The sequence below is a fragment of the Manis pentadactyla genome, chromosome 2 (genome assembly GCF_030020395.1).
Source record: "Manis pentadactyla isolate mManPen7 chromosome 2, mManPen7.hap1, whole genome shotgun sequence".
Taxonomy (NCBI): domain Eukaryota; kingdom Metazoa; phylum Chordata; class Mammalia; order Pholidota; family Manidae; genus Manis; species Manis pentadactyla.
The window spans coordinates 29,793,217-29,819,502 of NC_080020.1; the positions used below are offsets into that span (position 1 = coordinate 29,793,217).

A 26,286-nucleotide genomic window follows, 5' to 3' on the forward strand; every position below is an offset into this window, starting at 1 on the left:
AAGTTCTTTTAATCTGGGGAGGTGACATTTAAATTAAGACTTTAAGGATAGAGCCAGCCATGAGAAAAGCAGGTGGAACAGCGTTCCAAATGGAAGGAACTATAAATGTGAAGACCTGCAGGTAGGAAGGAACTTGGCTTATTTGAGGAATTTAAGGAATAACAGACTGAGGCAAGGTGAACAGAGCAAAGAGATGAAAGGGGCACTGGGAAGCTGGGGAAGGGCTTTAAGGAGGGTGTGGTATGGTTTGATTTGTGTAGACGCTTCACAGGGAAAGCTGGCTTCACCAGCTCAGAGGCCAGTGAAACACTTCAGGCAGAATATGATGGGGACCTGGACTGGGCTGCTGGCCATAGTAAAAGAGGCAAAGGGGACAGACCCTAAATATCTTTTTTTTTTTTCCCTAAATATCTTTTGGAAGTAGAAGAAAGTGTCTTGATGATGGGTTGCCTTGGAGTGGAGTGAGAGGAAGCAAGAATCAAGGCTAGTAGTACAGGTTACACAGTTTATGGATTCAGGTGTCAGAAAGGTTTTAACTTGAATACCTTGGTCTATGATGCATTCTAAGCAAAATGCTTAGAACATTGTAATTCTGGAACATTCTAAGCAAAGAGCTGAATATTACTATCTGGAGTTCAGAGAAGTCTCAGCCAGAACTATAAAGTTGGGGATTATGGATCTGTAATTTTAAATATCTGGGGGTAGGTTTGGGTAAGGAAATGAATTAACATTCATTTCAGTTACTGATGCAAGTTGCCCATTTTAAAACCTAGCTTTTCTTGAAACAGAGGCACTGAATGACACATTAGACCAGATGGACTTAACAGATATATAGAGGACATTCCACCCAAAAGCAGCAGGATACACATATTTCTCAAGTACACATGGAACTTTCTCCAGAACAGATCACATATTAGGACACCAAAAGAGCCTCAATAAATTTTAAAAGATTGAAATTGTATCAAGCATCTTTTCAGACCACGATGATGGTATGAAAGTAGAAATCAATTATATGAAGAAAACCAAAAACCCCAAATACATGGAAGCTAAACAACATGCTTCTAAATAATCAATGGATCAATGAACAAAGAAAAAAATCAAACAATACATGGAAACAGATGAAAACAGAAACACAGCAGTTCAAGATATGTTGGGTGCAGCAAAAGCAGTTCTAAGAGGGAAGTACATAGCAATAGAGGCCTATCTCAAGAAACAAGAACAACCCCAAATAATCTAATCTCACAACTAAAGGAACTAAAAAAAGAAGAACATACACAGCCCCCAAAGTTAGCAGAAGGAGGAATATAATAAAGGTCAGAGCAGAAATAAATAAAATAAAGAATAAGAAGACAATAAAAAAAAAATCAATGAAACCAAGAGCTGGTTCTTCAAGATGATAAACAAAATAGACAAACCCCTAGCCAGACTTATCAAGAAAAAAAGAGAGGCCACAAATAAACAATCAGAAACAAAAAAGAAGTTACAACTGACAGCACAGAAATTCAAAGAATTATAGAGAATTCTAGGAAAAAGTATATGTCAACAAATTAGACAACCTAGGAAAAATGGATAAATTCTTAGAAACACACAATCTTCCAAGACTGATGCATAAAAAACAGAAAATATGAACAGATTACCAGTAACAAAATCTTCCAAAAAATAAAAGTCCAGTGCCAGGTAGCTTCACAGGTGAATTATACCAAACATTTAAAGAAGACCTAACATCCATCCTTCTTAAAGTATTCCAAACATAGAAGAGGAGGGAATACTTCCAAACTAATTCTATGAGGCCAGCATCACTCTAATACCAAAATCAGACAAAGACACTACAAAAAAAGAAAATTATAGACCAATATCCCTGATGAACATAGATGCAAAAATCTCAAAATATTAGTAAACTGAATTCAGAAATTCCATTTACAATTGCATCAAAAAGAATAAAATACCTAGGAATAAATCTAACCAAGGAGGTGAAAGACCTGTAGTTTGAACATAGAAGATACTGATGATAAAAATTGAAGAAGAGACAAATAAATGGAAATCTATCCCATGCTCATGGATAGGAAGACTTAATACTGTCAAAAAAATTCAATATAATCCCTATAAAAAAAAAAACAATGGCATTTTTCAATGAATTAGAGCAAATAATCCTAAAATTCATATACAATGACAGAAAACCCTGAATAGCCAAAGCAATCATATGAACTAAGCTGGGTTTATTACACTCCCTGACTTCAAGGTATACTACAAAGCTGCAGTGATCAAAACAGTATGGTACTGGCACAAAAACAGGAGCACAGATAAATGGAACAGAATAGCAAGCCCAGAAATAAACCACAAATATGTGGTCAATTAATATATGATAAAGGAGCCATAAATATACAATGCGGAAAAAACAGTTTCTTTAATAACTGGTGTTGGGAAAACTGGACAGCTACATGTAAGAGAATGAAACTGGATCACTAACTCCAAACACAAAGGTAAACTCAAAATGGATTAAAGACCTAAAAACTATAAAACTCTTAGAAGAAAACAGGCAAAAATCTCTTGAACATAAGCATGAGCAATTTTTTTTGGACACATCTCCCCAGGCAAAGGGAACAAAATAAAAAATGAACCAGTGGGACTACATCAAACTAAAAAGCTTCTGTACAACAAAGGACACCATCAACAAAACAAAAAGGCAACCTGAAGTATAGGAGAATATGTTTGTAAATGATTTATCCGATAAGGGGTTAACATCCAAAATAAAGAAAGAAGTTGTATGCCTCAACACCAAAATAAGCAAGTAACATGATTGAAAAATGGGCAGAGGACCAGAGCAGACTTTTCCAAAGGAGAAATACAGATGGCCAACAGGCACATGAAAAGATGCTCCACGTTGCTTATCAGGGAAATGCAAATCAAAACCACAATGAGACTACACCTCACACCAGTCAGAATGGCCACTATCCAAAAAACAAGAAATAACAAGTGTCTGCGAGGATGTGGAGAAAAGGGAACCCTCCTATACCACTGGAGGGAATGCAAATTGGTGCAGGCACTATGGAAAGCAGTATGGAGTTTCCTTAAAAAACTAAAAATAGAAATACTGTATGAGCCAGGAACTCCACTTCTAAGAATTTACCCAAAGAAAAATAAATGTCTGATTCAAAAAGATATATGCACCCCTATATTTATTACTACATTAATTTACAATAGCCAAGATATGGAAGCAACTGAAGTGTCCATCAATAGATAAATGGATAAAGAAGATGAGGTACATATACACAATGGGACATTATTCAGCCAAAAAAAGGAAATCCTGACATTTGCAACAACAACAGACTTAGGGGGTATTATGCTAAGTGATATAAGCCAGGCAGAAAAAAAGACAAATACCATATGATTTCACTTTTATGTGGAATCCAAAAAGAAAATGAACAAAGCAGTAACAGACTCACAGAAACTGAGAGGTGACTGGTGGTCTCCATGGGGGAGGAGTTGAGGTAGGTGGGTGAAATAGGTAAAAGGGATAAATAGGTACAAAATCTGTCATAATGTAAATTTGTCACAGAGATAAAAGTACAGCATAGAGAATATAGTCAACAGTTCTGTAACACCTTTCTTGTTGACAGATAGTAAATACATTAGTTGGGGTGAGCATTTAATAATGTATGCAACTGGTGAATCCCTATGGTATATATTTGAAACCAATATAATATCGTATATCAACTATACTTTAATTCAAAAAAATCAAAGAAAAAAACCTAGCTGTTCTTAAAGGCTTTAAGTTCAATTTACAACTCTTGTTATTCCATTATAAATCTAACAATTTTTCATATAAAGATAAGAACAATCACTTTTACTTATACTTTGATTACCTGTTGAATTCTTAAATTTAGTAGATTCAGTCCTTCTTAAATATTTAACAGACTTACAGCTGTAATTAATCAATTTTCCTTAGATATTTCAGATTATAATTATAAATTAAATGTCTGATTTTCTCAAACATTTAAAAAACCCAGGGCAGAGTTAAACTCTAAAAAGCAAGATATTTCTAAGCATTTAAGCTACTGTTATAAATTACCTACACTTATAAATGTATAAATTAGATTATCTTGGCCATTTCAAGAATCTTAAATCGTACACAAAGCAAAACAAGAATCACAGAAGCTTCTCTCCTGTTTTCACTTATTTATTATCCAAATATTTATATTTCCTTTCTGGGGTTATAGATTTACTTACTCAGCAAAGGGATCAGAATTTTTTCCAATATTGCCCTTTGGAAACTACATAATAACATGGGGAAAATGTATGAGAAAGCATTCCTTGAAGACTGCAAAACTGTATGCAAAGCATGGTTAAAATCCTGCACCTCCCCTACCCCACCCCCGAGAATACATAGAAACCAGATGTATCAGTCTGGGCCCAACTAGGAGAGAGAAACCACACAATTTGAACAGGGTATGATTAATATAAAGACTTATTAATCATAACAGAGGGCTGTAGTAATGAGGCATTGCCTAGTAAGTAGTACAGGGAACTCTACAGAGTACAGGAATAGCAGATAGAAGGAGCAGCCAGTACCTCTACAGCTGGAAAGAGCACCCAAGGAAAGGTCCCCAGCCCTCTCCCCTGCGCAGTGCCAAGGAGAGCTGGAGCTGAAGAAGCTGTGTGTACTGCAACAGCCTGATGCTGGATGCAAGAATGCTCTTTTGGTAAAATATTTAAGTGCAAAATATATGTGGGAAATGTAGAGCTCTTACCAGTTAACTTTGGAACTAGTATCACACACTGCCTTGCACAGATACCAACTGTGTTCTGTGTATATGTCTGAACTCCCTTGCTAGAAGATACTCTCTTTTAGGGCAAGGATTATGTTCCATTCTCCTTCTGTGACCAACCCTGAAATGAGTATACACAATATACTCAATAGTGTGCTTCTGAATATAGGAACTCTGAGGGAAGAATCCTATTAAACTGTGCCTTTGTTCCATTTTTTTTTCTTTCCTACAGAAAAAAGGAAAAAAAAATTTACTATTGTAAAAGCAATAAATGTTTATTGGAAAAATGTTGAAGATAGAACAGAGGAGACAAATATCAATCACATTTCCACTACCCAAAATAATTACTATTAGTACCTTGGGTATTTCTTATGCACAAACAGTTTTCCTTTTTTTCTCTCTAAACTTAGCTGTGTATGCATATCATATCCTATATACAATTTCATATCCTGCAGTTTAAACATACCATAAATAAACCATTTCTCCAACTCATTAACTCTTTATTGAAGAGCCAGTGTGGAATTATTATATATAGAAAATGTGTACACTGATTTTAAACTACCTTAAATGTTGAAAACATCATGAATGCACAATACTTCATTTTATAGATGTTTAATCACTTCTCTTGTAGAAATTCTAGATTCTTTCTAAATTTTTCCTGTTAATAAATAATGAACATTGTTGTGTTTAAGATATTCTAGAGTAGGTCAATTTCCTACAATGGCTGTCCCACACGTGAAATTACCAAGTTAGAGGGCACAGAAACCATTAAGGCCCCTGAGGAAAATTTAAGATCACAGGGCATCAGCTTCTAAATATGGAAACTGGTAGCTTTCCCCTTTTCAACAGGACACAAACCAGAAGCCTCTTTAATTCCACCTAGTACTACCAAAATAGTACTCCCTAACCTTCCCACCAAGAAAATGTCACCCAGCCTAAATGACTGCAAAAACACAGGACCCTGGGATAGTCCCTTCCGGGTTTTTGGCCCTCATGTGTCCCCAAGCTGCCCAGTGGAGAGGTGGTCTAGCAAAGGGTGCTAGGGCTCTTCCTCTACAGCTCTCCTTGGCGCGTGTGGCGCTCTAAGCGCGGAACCCCAAGCTCCCGGGCTTGGCAGGACGCGGTCACCTCGCGGGTAGACTGGGAGGCTTAAAGCAATAGAAGCTCCAGCTAAAAAAGCTCTGGGGAGGGCCGGAGCCCCGGCGAGCCCTTCCCAAGCCAAGGCTGGCCCTTGGTCCTCCAACCCCCAACCTTTTCTCCATCTCTGCCGCAGCCCCTCCTCTTGCCCGAGGTTCATCTAGTCTACCCTCCAAACCTTTTCCCGACTTCTGATTCTTCCCAGGGGAGGGTTGACCCAAGCCCCTGGGGTCTCTTTGACTCTCACCCCTTCTCTTTACGAGCCCACCCTCACCAAGCCAGGCCCAGTCTTCACAGTCTGGCGTCTCCATCACCCCAAGCATCCGACTACCTTGCAAGAACTTCCATCATACCCCCATCGTCTCCTATGCAGGTCTCTCCACGTGTTTGCACGGACTGACCCTCGGTCTTTCCCGCCATGACAGGCTTTCCGTCCTATGTCACCCATCCTACCTCCCACCGGTCTGCGGGTTCTCTGGCCCTGTCCTCCGTTTTACCCAGTCTGTCTCTCAAGATAGCACCTCTGCTTCCTTTAGGCCCCCCTCTTATGCCCCTCCCCATGTCTGTCTCTGTGCCCCCGCCCACGTTTGTGCTTCTGTCCGCCCCCGAAGGTGATCCTCTGCTTCTGGAGTCTGGACCTCTGTTCAGCCAGGCCCCAGCTCACCAACCCTGCCCAGGCCCGGAGAGTCTACGGCCCGGTTCCCCTCCCTCAACTGAGAACTCTTCCCTCTTCCACTTTCTCTACTTTGAACCCATCCCAGTGGAGTCCAGGAAGTAGCCAGGCGCCAGGGACTGGCGGCGGTGGACTCCAATGGGGAGCCCCAGCGGCGGCTGTGGCCCCGCCCATAGGGCGAACGAGGCCAATGGGTGCCAGGAGGCGGAACTTCCGCTGTCTCGAGGAGGGCGGGGGGAGCGAACTGTTGTGGTGCGGAGCGTTGGGCGGGCGGCGGCCGGGCGGCCCAGGGGCTGCCGCGGGACTCCGGGCGCAGCCGAGCGGCTGCAGGGGTGGGGCGGGCCGGACGCGCTGCGGAGTCCGGGAGCCGCGGGTTCGAGGCCGGGCCCCGCGCGGGGAGGCCGCACCACCCCGGGGGAGCTGCCCGGCGGCGAGTTTGCCCCGCAGCTGAAAGAAGGCGGGTGCCGGCGGGGGCCCTCAAAACCCCCTGGCAACCCTAGCTGGGAGTCCCCGGGGAGCTGCTGTTTCCTGGGACGCCTTCCCGGGCGCCCCCGCCGAAGGGTAACGGTTCTGGGCCCCCAGCAGAAAGCGCCTCCGGGTGACCCCCAGCGGGGCCCTGCGAGCCGCGGGAGTCCACCCCGGGGCCTCCAGCCGGCAGGAAGGAGCTTTGCAGAGACGCGGGGCCGACGGCCGAAGGAGCTGGATCGCGGCGGAGCGGAGCCGGGCCTCCCGGGTGCGGGGCAGGGCAGCGCCTGGACTGGAGACGGACTCTGGGACCCTTGGCTGCGGGGGCCTCAGCGACCTGTCCCGCGGGGAGCGCGACCGCGGAGTGGCCTGGCAGGGGCCCTCCCCCGGAGAGGCCGGCCCGGGGCGGGGAGATGAACGGCTTTAGCACAGAGGAGGACAGCCGCGAAGGGCCCCCCGCCGCCCCCGCCGCCGCCCCGGGCTACGGCCAGAGCTGCTGCCTCATCGAGGACGGCGAGCGCTGCGTCCGGCCCGCGGGCAACGCCTCCTTCAGCAAGAGGGTCCAGAAGAGCATCTCGCAGAAGAAACTCAAGCTGGACATCGACAAGAGCGTGAGTCTGCCCGCGCCCCCTCCCGGGTCCCCGCGCCCGGTACTGCCCCGGGCTGCGGGCGGGACTCCGGGGCCCTCCCCGCCCTGGGCCTCGCCGCCCTTTATCTGCAAACTGGGGAGTTGGACTCGGGATTTCAAAGGCCGCTTCAGCGCCGACAAGCTCTTAGTGGGATTGTGCCCAAATGCGGGAGCTGGGAGCGGGGGGTCCCGCCTGGGGAGGTTTGAACAGTTGTTACCGGTTTAGGTATTATTAGAGCAGGGAGAGGTTGGTTAATTTTGTTGAACGACAAAAGAGCAAGTATTGGGGAGGGGATGATGAAGGGACCCGGCTCTTCTCCAACTTCTCCCTCCTCCTCGGAACCCTGTAATTCCTTCAGAAAAGGAAAGGTGGCAGCTATTTCCCTGACTGCCGCGGCGGCCTCCGCTTCTGCAGAGGGTCACGGAGCTCGCTGCTTCGCTTTCAGCTGTAGGGAAATGGGATTTTCAAGGATGTGGCAGAACTAAAGCCAAGACCAGGTCTTCGGAGATGGCTCTGGCAGTCGAAGTGACAGGAAGGAATAAAATCAATTTTCCTAGGGCTAACTTACTTAGAAATACCGCGGGCGGCAGTCGGGGGACGGGGGCGAGGGGTTAAATTTAAATAGATTTGCCCTCAGTTTTATGCCTAATTAAAGGGAATTTTTTCCTGTGTGATTTCACCACTTCTAGTAACAATTCTAAAGATGTGTCTATTGTTAATCAATTAAGAACTTGGTTTGACATCTGTTGCGGCCAGCCTTAAGTGGCTTCCTTCTGATTAGGAATTGAAAATGAGTTAAGGGAGTATTTAATATTCAGATAGACCTGTCTAGAACTTAGGTGGTTAACATCCATTCTCTTCTAGGACCAGAGTTTCTCCACTGTTGGGGGAAAACCAAGACTGCTTGTTCAACTGAAAGGACACCCATTCTTCCCCTTCTGATTTTACAGTTGAAACTGAGGTCTAGAGATAGGAACTGGCAGTGCCAGAGTCACACAGCAACTAAGAGGCTGGTTAATATCTTAAACCCGTTATCTGATTTGCTTCAAGCCCCATGATAAGCCTGATTAAGTCTTCAATAAATAAAAATCTTCCCTGCCCTTTTCTCCAGGCTCTTACCTTCTGTACCGTCCAAAGTTAACAATTATAATACATTTGCAACTCTTGTATAGGAAGATGCTATTTTTAAATGGTTGGGGGTGAGTTAATGGCTTTCTTGCTACAAATCTCTATCAATGAATGAATTAATGGAATTCATCTGAGAGCCAACAATTGGTTACTAAAGTGGTCCAGATTAGTCACATTTTGAAATGAAACGCTTAATTCTAAAACAGCAATGAATTCATCTTGAAAACACTGCCTACTTTATGTGGCCTTCACTTGAGCGGCTTAAAATAACATTTTCCAGTCTTTAAAAAGAGAATTCCTAGTTCTTTTAAGCCCTTGGGTGCTGTCACATCTGAACAATGTGCTGTTACCACTGGGGCTCACTCCATAGTGACCCCCCTGGGAAACCTGTGTTGGGCTATGTTGATTGTTTTATACCCACTAGCTAGAGGAGAGGCAGCCAGAGCCTGGCACTTGAGTTCCCTCCCTAACAGGTAGTGCTGCTGAAGGGTGAGTGTTTCAAGGTGGTGGTGTAGAGTCATTATTTCTGAAAGGGATTCTATTTCATTCTCACAGACTTGGGCAGGAATTCAATTCTAAGTAAGTGGCGTGTTATAAGAATTTTTAGCTGTTGCAGAAAGTGAAACAGGAAAAAAAGTAACACTAGACCCTTCGCTACCACCGTCCTTCCTCCACCTCCACCTCCTGAAAGTCCACTGAGCTCTGAAATTTTTGAAACCCAGTATGTACTTGAAAATGATGAAGGGGAAATAGTGACTATTTAGCTTGTTAAAGGGTGTGGCAGAGAACCTTTTTTAAATAATAGCTCCAAAATCCATCTCAGTTTAATTCATTTCATGTAGACATTGGCAGTGTTCTGTGATTTATTAAGATATTATAACATGCTTTCAGACATTCCTTCAGGTGACTCATTTCTTCTTTTTTCTGGACAAAAGTGGAAGTTGAGAAGAGTATAAGGAAAATGTGTGGGTGGGAAAGGACATGTGCCAGGTCAAAGCCCAGGTACCATGGCCAGGTCATTTCCCTGCTCTGAGTGGCTTTGGGTCACCCCTCTAGAAAATGAGATTGGGGCCAGTGTGGTTACGCTGATGACCGCTACATACTCTTCCATCCAGGATTCCATGATTCTAGTGTCCTGACCTGAAACCTCCCCAACACTACTTTAGGAAATCACCTCCTCTGCCTGTGCGCCTACCGAGTGAGTCTTTCACTCTATGAATTTGAGGAGCAACTTAATCTCAGTTTGCATATGGAACTAGCTAACCTGAGGGCCACCTTCCCAGCAGGGATGTAGTGGATATTCTAAGTGTGCTTTCATCCGTGGTAAAAACAGCTGCAGAGGCCGATACATCAACTAGGGGGTGTTCTTTGGGACATGACACATGCTGTGCCTGAAAGTCCTGCAACGGTAATGGATCGGGCAAAGCTGTTCCAGTTTGTAGCCATACGTAAATGGTGGCTTTTACTAGCCTAAGCCACTGTTACCTTCCAGGGACAGCCTTTGTTGGTGCAACAGCATCTATTGAATACCTGCTGTTTGCAAGGCATCATCACAACAGAAACTTAAAACTACCCAGGACTTGCTAATACAGCCAACATGAAAATGGTAATTCATCCCAGTGAAAACTAAAGCATCAGTTTCCATTGTTTTCTCCTTGAATAGTCCTGAATTAATTGATGCTGGTTTCTTATCAGCTTACTTTTATCTTTAAGAAATAAACTCAGATTCAGAAATCTCTGAAGAACATTTGTGCAACATCTGTTTAAAGTGTCAACAACCCCAAGTCATTTACACAGGCATTCAAGTTTCTGTTAAATTTTTGAATGGTTCTTCCAGCCAACCCGGCTACTTACAACCTTAAGTAAAAACATGTTCTTCACTGCTGTTGCCGCCTTCACTTACTATTACGCCTCCAGCCTGTATTAAAAAATCAGCGGTAGTATCAGCTTCTTTTATGTAATTTCACCTTGTGAGAATTTCAGCATCTCTTCCACTTTGTGGATCAGATGTGTGGTAATGCAAGAATTCCAAATTGATACACAGAAAGAAAGTTCTTCAGAGTTGTCATCTTTCAGTAGTCGCTATTGTCCGTGTAAAAATAGGATGTGCCGTCTACCATTACCACAGCCCCTTTCCTGATTTCCTGCTCCCGGGCAGTGCATTCCAGCCCATTTGTAAATTCATAGCTCTGACGGGGCTGATAATGTCACCTCACTCCCTGCTTCAAAATCCTGCAGAGGAGGCTCTGTCTTGTCCCCAGGAAAGTCTAAGATGTTCTCATTCCCCTTCCCCACACTTTCTCATTATGCCTGTGCACGGTAGCCACGCCCACCTAGCTGACGCTGTCCACGCGGGCCTCCTTGCTCTCCTGGGCCGCCTCGCCTTCTGTCACCCTCATCTGAAACAGTCTGGCTCTTCTTCCCACCTGGAATGCGTCCTGGCCCCCTACAGATCTCCCTTCTAGTCAGGGGCCTCCACCCCGTCCCAGCCACAGGGACTGCTCCCTTTGCCGGCCCGCACAGTCCACGATCTTCACCATTCGGTGGAGATGTGCTTTACGGCACACCCCCTGAAGTGATACCGGCAGTCTTCTTGTGGGTCTCGTGTTCTGCAACTCAGCTCAGCTGATTCCACGGAAGTAGCACCTCTGACTTTAATTTGTTCCCCATTAGGTAAGGCACCTCTATATCTGTGACTTCCACAAAAATTTCATCCAGAGTGTACGAAACAAAAGGAAGAGGAAGACAAGCGACGATGGTGGAGATTCTCCTGAGCATGACACTGACATTCCTGAGGTAAAGGTCAAAAACTCAGCTTGAGAAAGCTGGAAGAATGGACACTGATCTGATCCTTGCCTCTGGCCTGGTCTGCTTTTTGTGCTAAAAAGTAATTTTAGTTCCCTTTGTTTGCTGTGGTTCATTTGAAAAGTGAATCGTAGAATCATAGTAATATGGAATCTGAGAGCCAAAAGCTTAGAAGTCAACTGGTATGACTGCCCAATCATTTAATAGACAGGTACAGAGACTTGAGGGCACATGTAGAGTTTGGGGCTCCAGTCCAGTGCCCTTTCCAGTAGGCCTTTCTTCAAGAAGTCCCTGATCAGTACCTAAATATAACCACAATGTCAAGTTTTTTAAACTTGGTTTTTGCCTTTAAAGTTGGAGACTGAGTGTATATGGATTGGGGGAATCACTTCCCTTCTATTTTCTGGTCTGCAAAATGAAGATGTAAGTTGTCCATATTACCAACTCTGATATTCTAGCACTCTGATTCCTGACCCAGCCTTAGTCCCATTCCAAAATCAGTTACACTGGCCCAGCCCTGGCACTGCTGACATTTGGGGCCAGGTAATTCTTTGTCGTACAGGCCGTCCTGTGCGGTACAGGGTGTTTAGCAACTGCACTTGTCTGCCCACTTGATGCCAGTCACACCACCCCCTGAGTCGTGACATTCAAAAAGTGTCTCCAGACATTACCGCTTGTCCTCTGGAGGGCAAAATTGTCCTCTTCTGAGAACCATTGCCCTAGAAGAGGTGAGACCTAGGCTTCTCGAACCAGAAGGCCACATTTCCTTCAGGGGGCCAATGTCTATTAAGCAAGGCCACAGGAAGGAAGATTGGATTTTCTATCTAAATTGTTTTCACTTAAGACTTAGCAAAAGAAGAACCATTTATAATGTACATTGACTATTTCATGCATGAATATTTCATAAGGCAACCGCCTGTTAGCACTCAAAGTGAAAATGACTGTGTAGGAATAGAAAGAGTAGGCGGGCTTTTGTCTGCAGATGTGGAGGAAATCTTTGAAAATACAGTCGTTTCCCTCTGCCCCTTCCTGTGTCTCCTTTTCCAGCATTGGTTTACAATATCTTTCTATTGCCTTCAGCATTCTTTTTTTTTTTTTTAAAGAAATGGATGTATTCAATTTCTAAATGCTTTTCACAAAAACAAAACAAAAAACAAAGGATTTGAGGAATGTTTTTAAAAAAATGAAGGACTTTGGTCCCTCATATTAATCATTCATTTTGTTTCTAAGAGTTCTCCACTTGCCTGAAGCAAGAACATCACTTTTAGAGGCAGGTAAAGGCAGCCCAACTTCCTGGGCCTTCAATATTTCACAACTGTGCAATTCTCCTCTCTTCCTGCATTAGAAAAAAGGGGAGATCCTTTCGCCTGTGTTATCCAGTCACCTGCAGAGATCCTGACCCTAACCTGCTGATTAGTACATTCACTATAGTAGCTTTTGAACTTTCTCTGGAGGATTGTTAAGGATTCTGTTACCTGAGGCTGAGTCTAGGATAGAACTGTTCGAAGATAACTACTTCCCACTGTCATCCTTCACGCTCCTCTGTCTGGTCTGCTGCTAGCCCTGCCTGTCTTCCTCCAAGATGTCTATCAGGATTTTCCTTTACTGTCTGTGCTTGGTGTGCCCTCTAGTGTCACCACTCCTCCAAAGCTCAACCTCATCACCTCAGTTCTGGATCATTGCTACAACACCTCCCTCTGCCCCCTGATCAGCCTTCCCTATAAACCACCGCTAGACCTATCTTTCTGGAATGTGACCCTACACCACCTAGGAGAGCTCCTGCTTTTCAAGACATGGTACCATCCAGTCTCACCTTTGAAGCCCGCTGCATTTGCCTATGCCCCTCTAGCCTGTCTGTTCTCCTAGCTTTCTGTGCTCATGGTCTTCTCTCTCATTCCCTACTCTAGACTATTCCTCACTGCCTTTCTAAACCCTTCCTCTCCACAGCTTAAGCCTCATCAGCCTTCTGGGACCACCCTCCCCAGCCAGAACTTCTTTTCCAATTATTTTTGTCCTCCCCGCCAGTTATTAGTCCTCGGTGGACTATTTTTGAGACTTCTTTATTCCTCTCCAGCCCCACCCCCACCTAGTGTTAGCGCTAGGCACACAGTGGGCTCGCGGTGAGTAATGGCTGATCAGGTGATGGGTAACATGTTTCTCCTCTTCTCTCTAGGTTGATCTGTTCCAGCTGCAGGTGAACACTCTACGACGTTATAAACGACACTACAAATTGCAGACCAGACCAGGCTTCAATAAGGCCCAGTTAGCAGAAGTAGGTAGACAAATTGCACTTTTAAAAAGAGAGCCAGCATTGTGCTTCAGATGTTGACCTTGATTCTGCTTACTGCTTGTGTGTCTGTTGACCATAATTCACTCCACAGATCTAGAAGCAACCTCCTGTTCCCTCTGCACAATTTAGAATCCCTCCGCTTTAGACCTGTGAAGGCCCTATTTCCATAAAAGGAGGCATGGCACAGAGCGAGGAAAGGACTTGCTTAAAATCAGCAGCAAGTTGGTAGCAGAATCAAGTTTGGAATCTCAGGACTCCTGATTCTAAGTCCTGAGTATTCATTTGTTTGAATCTTATTTTGCAAGATTCTTTATAGATATATTCCTTTCCATATATCAGCTGTGTCACATTAATTATCCCAAACCTTCACTCTTGTTCTGTAGGAGCTATTTTTCTTTGTTTTTTTCTCTGAGTTCTTCTACTCTGATGTTGGTGGTAGAAGTATTTATTACGATGAGTGGAGCCCAAGAAAGTTTTCTCCTGCCTGAGTTCTTTCCAAGTTTGGAAGGAAAGAAAAGGCTCCATTGGCCATTACTTTACTATCCTGACAGCCTAGCTCGTTACTTCTGTCCTCTAGGCACTTGTGTGGGTATGCTGTCATCCCCCTTAATGTGTTTTTCTGCCTATTATAGAAAATTGGGAATAATGAAAAAAAGAAAGATAAAATACTGCCATGCAGAGATAACCCCTCTGTAGTTCTGGTTCTCCCATGCTCTTTTTATCCATCCTAGCCACCTTGATCCGTTCAAGAATTTCCTTAAAGGTTCACAGCCCTGTTGGTTTTTGGTCTCCTTTGAAGGTTTCTTGCTAGTCCATCATATTTCTTAAACCTCTCCTTCAGTAGCATGTGGATAAAACAACCCTTTCCTACTTCAAGATAACATTGTCCATCTGCTGGTATTCACCCCTGGTAGAAGGGATAGGATGAGGTGGGGAAGAGGAGACCTGCTTTTTCAGGACTTGTAAAATAAAACAAAGTATCAAGAATATATACTAACAATGACTTTTTCTTCAAATCTGATATATCTTTCAAGAGGCAGTTATGTACTATTTAGATGGGTCAGACACTTACGTTTGTTCAGTTGTCTGCTCACTTGGCACAATTTTAAAAAGACATTTTTCTGCCCAGTATCAGGGCCTGAGAGGTAATGGTGGCAGCAAGCCAGCCAGAGCAGTCCAGTCTCTTCCTCCATGGGGATGACCTTGAGATCATGCTATGATGGGCAGCTGGCTGCCACTGAAATAGAACCACACTTGGGTGTTGTGGGTTAAAGTGCTGCTTTGGAAGCACGGAAGCCCGATCCCCTACACCCTGGGAGAGAAGGGCATTCTGAGCTCTGCAGCACTGCTGGGGGCGCTGCAGTCGCCATGACACCCTCTGTAGCTCTGGAAGCATCTGTGCAGTCCCTCTTCTGCACAGTTGAGAATTTGTGGCCCTGACTTATGCCTGCTTTATTGGGTTCTGTTATTTTCCCCCATGTAGACTGTAAGCCGACACTTCAGGAACATACCTGTGAATGAAAAAGAGACCCTCGCCTACTTCATCTACATGGTGAAGAGTAACAAGAGTAGACTGGACCAGAAATCTGACGGCAGCAAGCAGCTTGAGTGAGGATGAAGCACATCCCCAAGGGGTGAAGTACAGTGCTTAATGCACAGGTGATATCTGCTACATTTAAGCCCGTAAAGACTGCTAAATTTTATTGTAAATAAAAAAGTTTGAATAATGAATACTGTAAATCTCTTTGGTCAGGAGGATTATATTCTCATGATTCAGCATGTGTATACAAAGGCTTTCTTTTAAGGCAACTACTGGACTAAAACAAGATCATAAGAATTAAAAAGTATGTTTTACAGCATTCAACAAAGCGTTAAGTCAGTTCTACTGGAAATGTGGGATAAAAAATGTTTTGGTGGCCACCTTGCCATAGCATGCTGCCCCATGTGAGCCATCGCCCTGGGACAGCAGCAAGGCACAGCTGCCAGTGGGTGTGTGGGAGCGCGCCCAAGGCTTAGGAGTGTAGATGCTCTGCTTTGTTGCAAGCTTTGTCGTTTATCACTTTGACACCAGTCCCCCTCACTGGCCCTGTGCCTTGCACACAGTATTTGTTGACTAACTGAGCTTGTCACTAACAGTGCCAGCCTTGTAACATCTGCTTCACACCTCTAGTTAATGAGACCTCTGCCATTTCTGTTGCTCACCACTTAACTTCTGGAGTGTGAAGGAAATCCTGATGCACCAACAGGAGGTTTCAAATCAAACAAGGACTTCAGGGCAGTCACACGTGCCAAGCAATAGTTGTGGAGGTTCCAGAAACACTGATGCGGAGACTCTCAGGAGCTGCAGCCCTTTGTACAGCCTCTGTGCTCCACCCTTTGGGGTGAAGTTCTGTGTGATGACTTTGTCTATTTTCCTGGGCCATAAATGCTTTGACAAATGGAGATATTTAGTGGTTTGGGGCTCATGCTTTCAGAAGTACTAATGCTTAGTTTACAACAACCAAGAAAGCTGCCAAGGTCCATGTGATTCCTGCTCGGAAGTCTAGCTCTAGGCTAGAAAGTCTGACTGGCCTTGACTCCCTGGCCTCATGGGTCGGCAGCAAATTATGGGTTTGAGCAACAAGGTCAATGCCATCTGATGTTCATGCTTATGAGCAGTTTGCCTCCCATTTGGGGGAAAGGACTGTTGAAATGATTTTTTTTTTAAGTATTAGTAATTACCTGATTTTTGTTGTTGTTTAAAAACTCAGATTCCTCTATCTAATTATCTTAGAGCCAAAGTATCTTTTGAACACAAAGCTTTATAAAAGTATGCTTTTGCAAAATTTTCTAATCAGTGTTTTGAAGGGGGAGAGTGTGGATAAGGGGTGGACAGAAAGGGAAGAAAAGGACTTGGATTCTAATTTATGACCATCTTGAAATGCACTGTGGTCAATATCATTTTCTTACATAGTGTTTAATCCTAAATTCTTTCTTAAGCCTTAAATTATAAAAGAAGTAGTGGATAGCCTGGCCTGGCAGAGAGTTTTAATGTCTTGTGGATGGTTTAATCTGAGCATCAATAGAGAAGTTGGAGCAAAAATCCCTCTCAGTAGGGTGGTGAGTATCTGAAGGTCTCGGTTCCACGGATCGGGGACAGGGCCACCACTCACACCAAAACAGTGTTTTCTGTTGTAGCAAAGCTTTCACCAGTGCTCAAAACACATGCAGCAGATTGCAGCCTTTTAAAATATGTATAAATGAGTGTATATAGAACATGCTCTAGACTATGAGGGGATCTTATTAGTACACCTGGCTGTGGATAGCATGGCAAGGTGCTCTCTGAGCGTTTATTTAGTCATTCAGATTCAGTGTGTATAGAGAGGTTTTCTCACCACTTACCGCTGAAGGATGTTGACGTGAGGCATCAAGAAGACTCAAAGGTATGCGGCTTACATAGGTGTTTTCCCTGAGAGGCTGAGGTAGAAAGGCTTTGAAGGCATCAAACACCAAAGCCCCTTTGTCAAGGGGAGTGTTTTCTCAGAGGGCTAGAGTTGTGGGAGCAGATCTGGAACTATAGGTTAAGGCATTGGTGACCTGCTCTCTGGAAATGTCCATATCTTATTGAGAAAAAAGCATATCTTTCTGATGTTTAAGCCAAATTTTGGATGTTTAGGTCATGTTACTGTTTCTTTAACCGCAAATCTGTTCTCCCAGTTGAGAGAGACAGCAGTACATTTCTGTACCAAAAGACATGGTGTTAGGATCCATCTGTTCAAGTGTGTCTGTAAGAATGCTTTTGTTCCACCGTGAAGCCTGAGGAAATTTTTCACCATCAACCAGATGCTGTGCACTTGAGTCCCGTGCCATCTTTCCTGTAAAGAGAGATTTAGGAAGTAGAGGCCATGGGTATTCTTTTCAATCTTTGAAAACATGTCAGATGAGAGAAAAGACAAAGCTGTCTAAACTTAGGTTTTTCCCATGTGCAAAAATCTGTTCATTCAGCAAACCACTGAACCACTTGCCTTAGCCTCTTTGACAGTGTCCATGGCTTGATCTGTGGGCAGGAGAGTTCTGCCTGAGAAGTGGCGGGCCTCCAAAGCAACTGGGCCTGGCTTCAGGGAGCGGTGGGCTTTTACGAAAGCAGTGTTCATCTTGGCTGCCTGCATTTCTATACCACCTGCCAAGGGCTCTTGTGCTTCTCTCCACATGTAATGTTGCAGCATCGCCTTCTCTCCTCTTGGTGCTCCTGAGTAAAACTGGAATTTGAAATCCAGAACTGGCATTATCTTCTTAAAGAGTACAGTTCCTGCCTCAGTTGACGCCTGGTGTGGTTCTTCATATGTCCTGAAAGTTGTCATGTAGAAATGTTAATATCCTGCCATTCGTGCTGCTTCATTTTAAGGTTTTTAAAAAACACAAACGCACAAATTTCTTACTTCAATGAACAGACCCTTAGGTTGGCAACAGCATGTGAAAAAGATCATAGTGAATGCTGTGAAAGAGTAAGACCAAAGGATTCAAGACTGGTGTTGTAAAACGAAGAGGAATTTCACTTATGTATTACAGCTGCCAAGTTGTTACATGTTATTTTCATAGTTGAATATTCACTGCTAGCCTTCCAGAGAACAGATATTAATAATTGTTTGCAGCTGGAATGTTGCATCCAACCTTGGCATTTCAGCTGTTTATTTTGTGGGAACTTTTTGTTAATATGCTCCAGGACAACTGCCTGGTAGAAGGGAGAAAGTAGGAAAAGGAACTTACTGTGGGGACCTTGCCTGTTGAAATAGGTTGTTCCAACCATGGATCCCAGAGTAGTTGCTTCATGGAAATCATCTGAAGGCTCCCAGTCATTACAAGGACAAGGCCCAAAAGTTGGGAAAGGGCTTTAAGTTGTCCAGTCCAATCTCCCCATAGGTGCTGACATTCTGCCTGCAACTGTCCCACCAGGGTTTGAGCAGTGGGCTTAAACAACTCTGAGGTCAGGGAATTCACTACCTCCTAGGGAAGCCTGTTCTATCTTTGTAAACCTCTGGCTTTTCTATGTTCTCTGTACTTTCCTTCTTAGTCTCTGCCCAGTGGGAGCCACAGAACAAATGGTTCATCTTGGCCAGGGACCTAGTTGCTTGCACTGTCCCAGGGCATAGCATTTGTCTTGTACAAAGGAGCAGCTAGCAGACACTTTGGTGTCCTAATTGCCATTTCCTCTGAGGATTGGTCCATTTAGTTCCTTGTTGGAGAATGTGGGGAAACCCCATCAGCCTAGTTATACTCTCTTGTTCTTGCTGACGGGATGGAGGGGTCAGGGGAGGAAGGGATGCTATCAACCTGCTAAAAAAAATACCTTAAGACAGATGAGACCTTAGTGCTGTACTCGCCCCTCAAACACTGATGCTCATATCACTTAGAAACAATTATAGCTAGAAGATGTTAAAATATTATTATTGCCCTGTGTGGAATTTAGAGGTTCCATGGCTGCCAAAGGCTTGTACCTTAAGATTCCTGCAGGTACTTCACATGTTGTTTCACTGAAAAAAACAAGGAACTTGCAGGGGGAGGGACCACATGTCTCAGTGTCAGAGCGGTGCCATATTTTCAAGCTGGAAAGCCCTTTAGGGTTGCTGTTGCGCTGTTACTCATGTTTGGTGATAGGGAAACTAACATTCAAAGACTTGCCTGAGTCACGTGGCATTGTGTGGCCTAACCCCTCTTCTCACTCTGACTTGCAGCGGAACTCTAATCCAGCCTAAAGGAAGCTGCTGTCGGATTCTTGAGGTTCCCAAGGCCATCCTGGCTCTCACGAACTATGAACCAACTTGCAGAACTCAAGGTTCAGTGACATGGTTAGGAAAGCAGTCAGTTGAGTTTTCCAAAATAAATAAATAGGAGGGGAGAAGAGAACTTGCCCATAATTTAAGACCAGTGTTCAACAGTCTGGTGAAAGATGTGGTGGTATCCTAGAATCTAGTTACACAGAATAGGCTTGCTCTGTAATCTGTTGGTCAGACTTCTGCCTTTCAGGTGGTCCTTTGAGTTTGTGTGACAGTTGGCCCTGACTTGAGCAGACACACACAGCTCTGTGGCCCTGATTCACAGCCTCCCCATCCCTGTTCCCAAGCTAGGCAGGTGAACTGAAGGACAGGCGAGCTCAGAACATTTCCTGGGAAGCATAGTGCTTTAGGGGTGCCTTTTTATTATTTTCCTTTTATTACAGTTTTATTACAAGCTTATGGTTGGAAGGGTTAAGTTGATCTCATGTTTTGAGAGTTGGAATCCAGCCTGTGGTAAGGTGGGACCTTTTTTTAAGGTAGAAATGTCTAAATTCAGTTACTTCATCTGGCTTACATCTTAAAAACACAAACCCTAAAGTTGATTTCACTTGGTGAACACATCTCTGCAATGACAGAGGGCTTTCCAGGATCCCTGTTTTACATGTCTGTTATATGTTATGCCCATCAGAGTGTTTGGGGGTGTGGCTTTGTTTTGTTCCCATCTGTAACTGCCTTATCAAAAAGCAAGTGCCCTTCCATTCCAGCCTCCTCATATTGTACTTGTTTCCTGCCAAATAGGGGGGATCATTTGTATTTCAATTCTGTGATCTATGGCTCTGTACTGTTGAAAGGCTCTCGATTCTGTGGGGTCTCCTTAGTATGTATGTGACTTTTCATATTGCAATATCACACAGATGGGATGGCCTAACTTTCACTCTGAATAAATGATCTGAATGAATAACGAGAGACACTCTGTTGTTCTCTTTGTCCACAAGGAATTCAGATGTGTCTACTTCTTCATTGGCCCCTGGCTATGTTGTACAGTGACTAGTGACAATGGCCTTTCCTCCTGGCTCCAAGTACTAGCTCCTACACTCCCACCTCCAGTCCCAGTGCACGCCGACTGAGTATAGGTCATAGATGTCTGGTCCTACTCTCCCACTCACTCATGTGGAATTACTGACCAGGGTCCAGTGACCTGCGTCTGAAGCTGGAATGCTGCTCAGCAGACCAGCAAGATACCTGGGCAAGCAGCCTCACTCGGGGTCTTCAGTCGCCCATCTGTAAAGGAGCATCCCAAGTGACCTGGATGGAGGACTGCAAGCTGGAGTGCTTGCAGGGGACTTGCTGCAAGCCTGAACACAGGTCCTTTCTAAGGGCCAGGGCAATTGGCTCCAGCCTATTGTTGCCATGAGGGAATGCCAGCCCTGTGTGGCCAGTTCTTGGCAATTTCACAAGAGGATCTGAAAATGTAGACCTTTACATCAATATCCCAATGTTCAAATGTCTCAAAACCTATTAAAAGTGTATGGACTGGCTTTCTTCACACTAGAGCCTTGCCGTTGAAAGGTGGTCCATTTTCTGAGTGCTTGTTAGGAGTGCACGATCTCTGCCCCCCTCACCTTCCAGCTGTCTGCTGAATCAGAAATGGCATTTTTAATGAAGTCCCCAGGAAAGTCACATGCCCGTGATGGCGCTATCTGACTGAGCTTTATTGGAGGCCCCTGAGGCCTGGGGGGTGAAGTCCTGTGCCCAGCCAAGTCACAGACTCAGGTCTTTCCTTTCGAGTCTGTCACTAGTGCCACTTTAGCCGTCCTCCTACCTCTGGCAAATTAAGGGAATACAATACTTATTTGTCTTCACCATATTAGTTAAACACATACTAGCCCTAAAATTTTAAACAGCCCTGAAGTTGAAAGTGCATTTCCTCTGCTCCCCACCCTCCCCTCTCCCCTTCTACTCCCTTGTCAATAGTGTGGATGGTGACTTTTCAGGAGGCATTTCTGGGGACAAGGAGAATGGGGAGTCGGGTGTCACTGAGAGCCCACAGGATTAGTGATGGATTGTTGCTGAAGGATGCAATCAAGGGGTCCCTGAGCAGGTTTCCTTCAAGAAGCAAAGGAGGTTCCAATTTTCTTATCATGTTGTCTCTTATTTGAGGTGTAACTTAAGTAGCTCCTTCCCTTCTGCTGCCTTCCCACTGTCCTCTAATCCCTCACATGGTGAGTCACAAAAAGTTGCTTTGTCCTGAAGCTTCCGCAAAACTGGCTGACCCCACTGAAGTCGGCCTGTAAGGATCCAGATATCCAGTTGTGATGGAAGGGTGACCCCACATCCAGTGTACCTTAGAACAGGTTTCAGTAGGAGCCAGACACCCTTTTTTCAAATCAGACTTTCAGAATATTGAATATCAGGTTATCTGAGGTCCATCATTTTTGAGAGTGTGGCTCTTACCACCTCCCGCCCCCATCAGAATCCCCTAAGAATTTTGTTAAAATGCCAATTCCTTGGCCCCCAGCCCAGATTCTCAGAATGAAAAAGCTCAGGGGCTGGATCCCAGGAATATGGATTTTTAAATTTCCCCAGGTAAGATTTAAGCTCAATAAAGTTAAGAAGCACTGATCCGGTCCGGAGGTTCCCAGTCCAGCAGCTTCAGCCTCTCAGGAGTCCTGGTGAAAAGTTCTCAGGGAGGCTCCTAAAGGAGAATCTCTGCAAGCGGGGCCTAGGGAGCTACTTTTACAAAATCTGGGAAATTTGTACGCAGACCCAGGTTTAGGAACCACTGAGTCCAGCCCCATAAGGTCCAGGGAAGGAAAATACCTATGTTCAACCGCAAACACATCAGAAGTGTTAGAGCCTGAGCGAATATACTGAGCATGCTCAGTGACAGCAACACTACCAAGATGAATCATTGGAATGGATGATTTTCATTCTAGAAAAAAACAGAATGAAAATGATCCACAGTTCCTAGCACTGTGCTTGGCGTGTAGGAGGACACTACAAATGTCTGAAATTGAATCTTACATTTACTGAACAAGTTTTCAGTTTGTAAGGATCTTTCCAATCCAGAAATCATAGCTATCAAGTGCAGTGTACATGCCAGACAACGTGCTCCCGGTTTTAGTTTTACATGCATTGACTGATTTAATCTCACTACAATTATATAAAATAGGAACTGTTATTAGCTCCAATTCATAGAGGTGTAAACACAGGCTCGGAGAGGTGAGGAACTTGCCCAACTAACAGAGCTAGAGCCACTGCTGGGACTGGGCCCAAGGCTCATCTGGTCCTCGGGACATTTGTCAACTCCATGGTCAGAGAATTTAGGAATGCCACACTTTGAAGCAGTGCAGCCACAACAGTCACCTTTGTCCTGATCAACTGGATTTACTGAACTTTAATGAGAGATTCCTAGAAGTCACTAAGACTCCAGTTAGAAAATTTAATAGGGTTTAATGGAGGTCAACAAGGTACATCCAACTTTCCAGCTAGGTTTTAACTTACCAGGGCTGAACAGAGATTTAAAAGGCCAGGAGGTGTAAAGGCAGGTGTGTGATTTAATGGGGTTAATGAAACTGTCAAAGGTTGACTGAGAGGGACAGAGCTTGGAGCAGGCTGCTGTTAACGAGTCAATCTGGCTGAGGTCAACAGACATTTATGAAACAGCGGAAGCCTGCCCTGCCCTGCCCTGGGCACCACAGGGGTACCAAGTAAACGGCCGCAGCACAGTCAGCTTCCAACCGTGGTTAGTCCTGGGTGGTGGGATTTGGAGTTTTATTTTCTCCTTTCTGATTTTTTGGTCTAACTAGTTCATAATGTATATGAATCATTTTCACCAAATCTATAAAATAGCAAAGCATTGTTTTTAAGTGTCCCAAAGCGCTTATGCTCTGCTTCTGTAGTTTAAGTTACATATTCCTAAAATGTGTAGAAAACAGAAGTAAAAAACAACAAAGCCATCCTAAATTTGGGCAGCACTTAACTGTCATAAAGGACTGTCACCCATTAGCTCCTTGGATTTTTGTCACACACTGTGAAACAGTCACATACAAAGTCACACTGGCCAATGGAGAAGCCAGGAAAATTCTCATCTTCCGCTTCCCAGACTGGTGCGGCTTTTTTCACTGAACACTTACTATGTGACAGGTCCACATTACCTTATGACCCTGTGAGACGAGTACTATTATTGTGTAGATGAGGAAACAGAAACTTAGAAAGGTGAAATGGCTTGTTCAAGGTCACTGGAAAGTAGTGGGGATGAGAGCCACACAGGTCTGTCTGACCCCAGAGTCCACTGCTCTGCTGCCTACTAGCTGGATAAGCTTTCTCACAGGAGCATTGTTGGAACAGTGAAAAGCTGGAAGCAACCTCTATGTCAAATAGCAGGGGACTGGTTTTAAAAGTATGATACATATGTCAAAATTGTAAAATAATGTTTAATGACATAGAAGGACATTCATATCAGTTCAGAAATACTAAATATGTATACAAAATATGTATATATTCATATATACATATGTGGATATGCATATTGTGTACATATACACTACATGTGTAATATATGTATACACACATATATGTATATATACTTATACACACATACCTGTATTTGTGACCACTGCCATCTCTGTAGGCACGTCGGAGCATCTTCTTACCAAGGCCATGTATAACCGTACTATATCTGTGTCTATATAATTCTGGGTAAAGGGAAAATAGAAAGGAAATAGGACGCTTTCTGAAAATCAAGGGAACTTCCTAGAAGAAGAGATTCCTGAGCAGGCCCTTAAAGGAAACGGAAGGTTTGAAAGGTGACAGGGTGAGGAGAAGTTCGGTCCAGAGCAGAAAGCTTCAGATGCCAGAATGAGGAGCTTGGACTTCGGCATCACCAAATCTGCTACTATTAAAAACCAAACCAATCAAATGTGGTCAAGAAAATATGTGAGTATCTGCTGTGTGTCAGGTGCCTGGGGGAATCTGGAAATGGACCCCCTCCTCTTGGAGCTGGGGATTTCAGTGGAATTAATATTCAGACCGGTGGAAAGCAGTCCTCCCACTGCCAGCATCCTAGGATATGAGAGGAAGCCTCGGAGCACTGCACCAGCCCCACTTCTGATGCAGGAACTGCCAAGTGTAGCGCTCTTGCCGTCTTAGAGAAGCCAATGAGGCTTAGCAAATGTAATAAGCTTAATTAAACTAAGGCTGCTAATGAGACTTCCTGGGATTCCTGGCCACCTGCAAGATTGGACTCTGCTGAGTGAGCAGTGGGAGGACACCTGTGCCCCAGCAGATACCTCTGAGGACCCTACGTTGGGGACTGGCATGCAGGAGTGGGGCAGGCTTCCCTGGAGCCGGCAGGGCTCAGACTCACCTGTGTCAACAAGCAACTAGCCTGAAGGTGAAATTGTATCTAACGAAGCTTAGCAAAGCCCAAAGAATGAGGACTGAGAGAAGCAGTTACTGACAAGGCCCTAGCCTGCCTACTAGGATTTATCTCCACCCATGAAGTTGAGCTTGGCTGAGCCAATTTAAGCAGTTGCCAGGAGACTCTACCATCTTCACTGGTAAGGGTGTTTGTGGTTGCTAATACCGTTTTGAAATGCATACTAGTCATGTTTCTATCTAAGACTATTTCCAAAGCTGAACATGAAAAAGTGGTCAGGATGACATACCTGCAGAAACAACAGCTATTCTTTTTTAAACACCTACTAAGCACTAGACACTGAATTAGAATATTTATGTGTACAGTTGAAATCCTTACACAAACCCGCAAGGAAGCTATCATCCCTAATATTCAGATGGGGAGACAGGCTCAGAGAAGTTAGATGGCTTACCTAGGGTCTTAGGGTCTGCTAGAATTTGAACACATTCTATCTGACTCCTCTGTGCACCATGCAGCCTCTATCACAGACAGAAGTAGAAGACAGAAGTGTGGGGGAGATGGAAGGGTAGTGAGTAGAAGCTGTTAGAAGTCAGGATCCCAGCTGTCTGGGTATTCAGTGTAAGGAGAAACAACCTTCTGTGTTCCATTAGCCCAGTGCAGTAGTGGCAGAAGGATTTTGAGTTACCAAGAGAAGACTGTTTTGTTCAGTGGCTCCTATTCAAAGAAAGAGAAAAAAGCGTGTGATGATGCATTTTAGACTTTACCTCGTAGGGAAACACTGAGCCCTGCCCCAAGGTGCCTTTGGGGGGAAGTCCTTGGATGGCAAACCCCAATGTCCCTCAGGAGTTAACCTCATGCCCCAGGACTCCCGGCTCTGTGAACTGTCTGGGTCCCCTCTCTGCTCCCCTGAACTGCCAAAGGAAGTTAGTAAACGTGCGCCCTAGGACCCTGGGGTCATTGCATAAGGGAGTCTGGAGTCCTCGCCTGGTTCCTCTACACTGAGGCCGGAGGAAGGAGCGTAGCCACCAGGTGGCGCCCTCCCCTTAGCCAGCGGCGGCCCCAAGCCCCGCCCGGGAAGGCTCAAGGGTATTTTCCATCCTCACAGCTGCTGCTTTTGGTGAATGCTTTGAATCATACCATTGTAAAAACCTAGACAGTTAAAGCAGAAAGGGACTTAGATCTCTGGTCTCATTCCCTTGTTTTACAGATGACCCCGAAGTCCAGTGGGGTCAAGGAAATGCCCAATCTTGTGATCACACA

At 44.5% G+C, this 26,286-nt stretch overlaps 1 protein-coding gene across 1 annotated transcript; it reads left to right on the plus strand.

Moving 5' to 3' along the window:
* Positions 1–6,816: 6,816 nt before the first annotated feature.
* On the plus strand, positions 6,817–20,612 carry SAP30L (SAP30 like). Its single transcript, XM_036909695.2, has 4 exons — positions 6,817–7,652; positions 11,472–11,594; positions 13,777–13,875; positions 15,377–20,612. The coding sequence occupies exons 1-4, from the start codon at positions 7,455–7,457 to the stop codon at positions 15,503–15,505; spliced, it is 549 nt and encodes a 182-aa protein (XP_036765590.1). The 5' UTR covers positions 6,817–7,454; the 3' UTR covers positions 15,506–20,612.
* Positions 20,613–26,286: the final 5,674 nt, after the last annotated feature.

Coding starts and splice junctions, on each gene's coding strand:
- SAP30L (XM_036909695.2), top strand. CDS start 7,455: ATGAACGGCTTTAGCACAGAGGAGGACAGCCGCGAAGGGCCCCCCGCC. Junction 7,653..11,471: donor AGCTGGACATCGACAAGAGC/GTGAGTCTGCCC, acceptor GTTCCCCATTAG/GTAAGGCACCTCTATATCTG. Junction 13,876..15,376: donor ATAAGGCCCAGTTAGCAGAA/GTAGGTAGACAA, acceptor TCCCCCATGTAG/ACTGTAAGCCGACACTTCAG.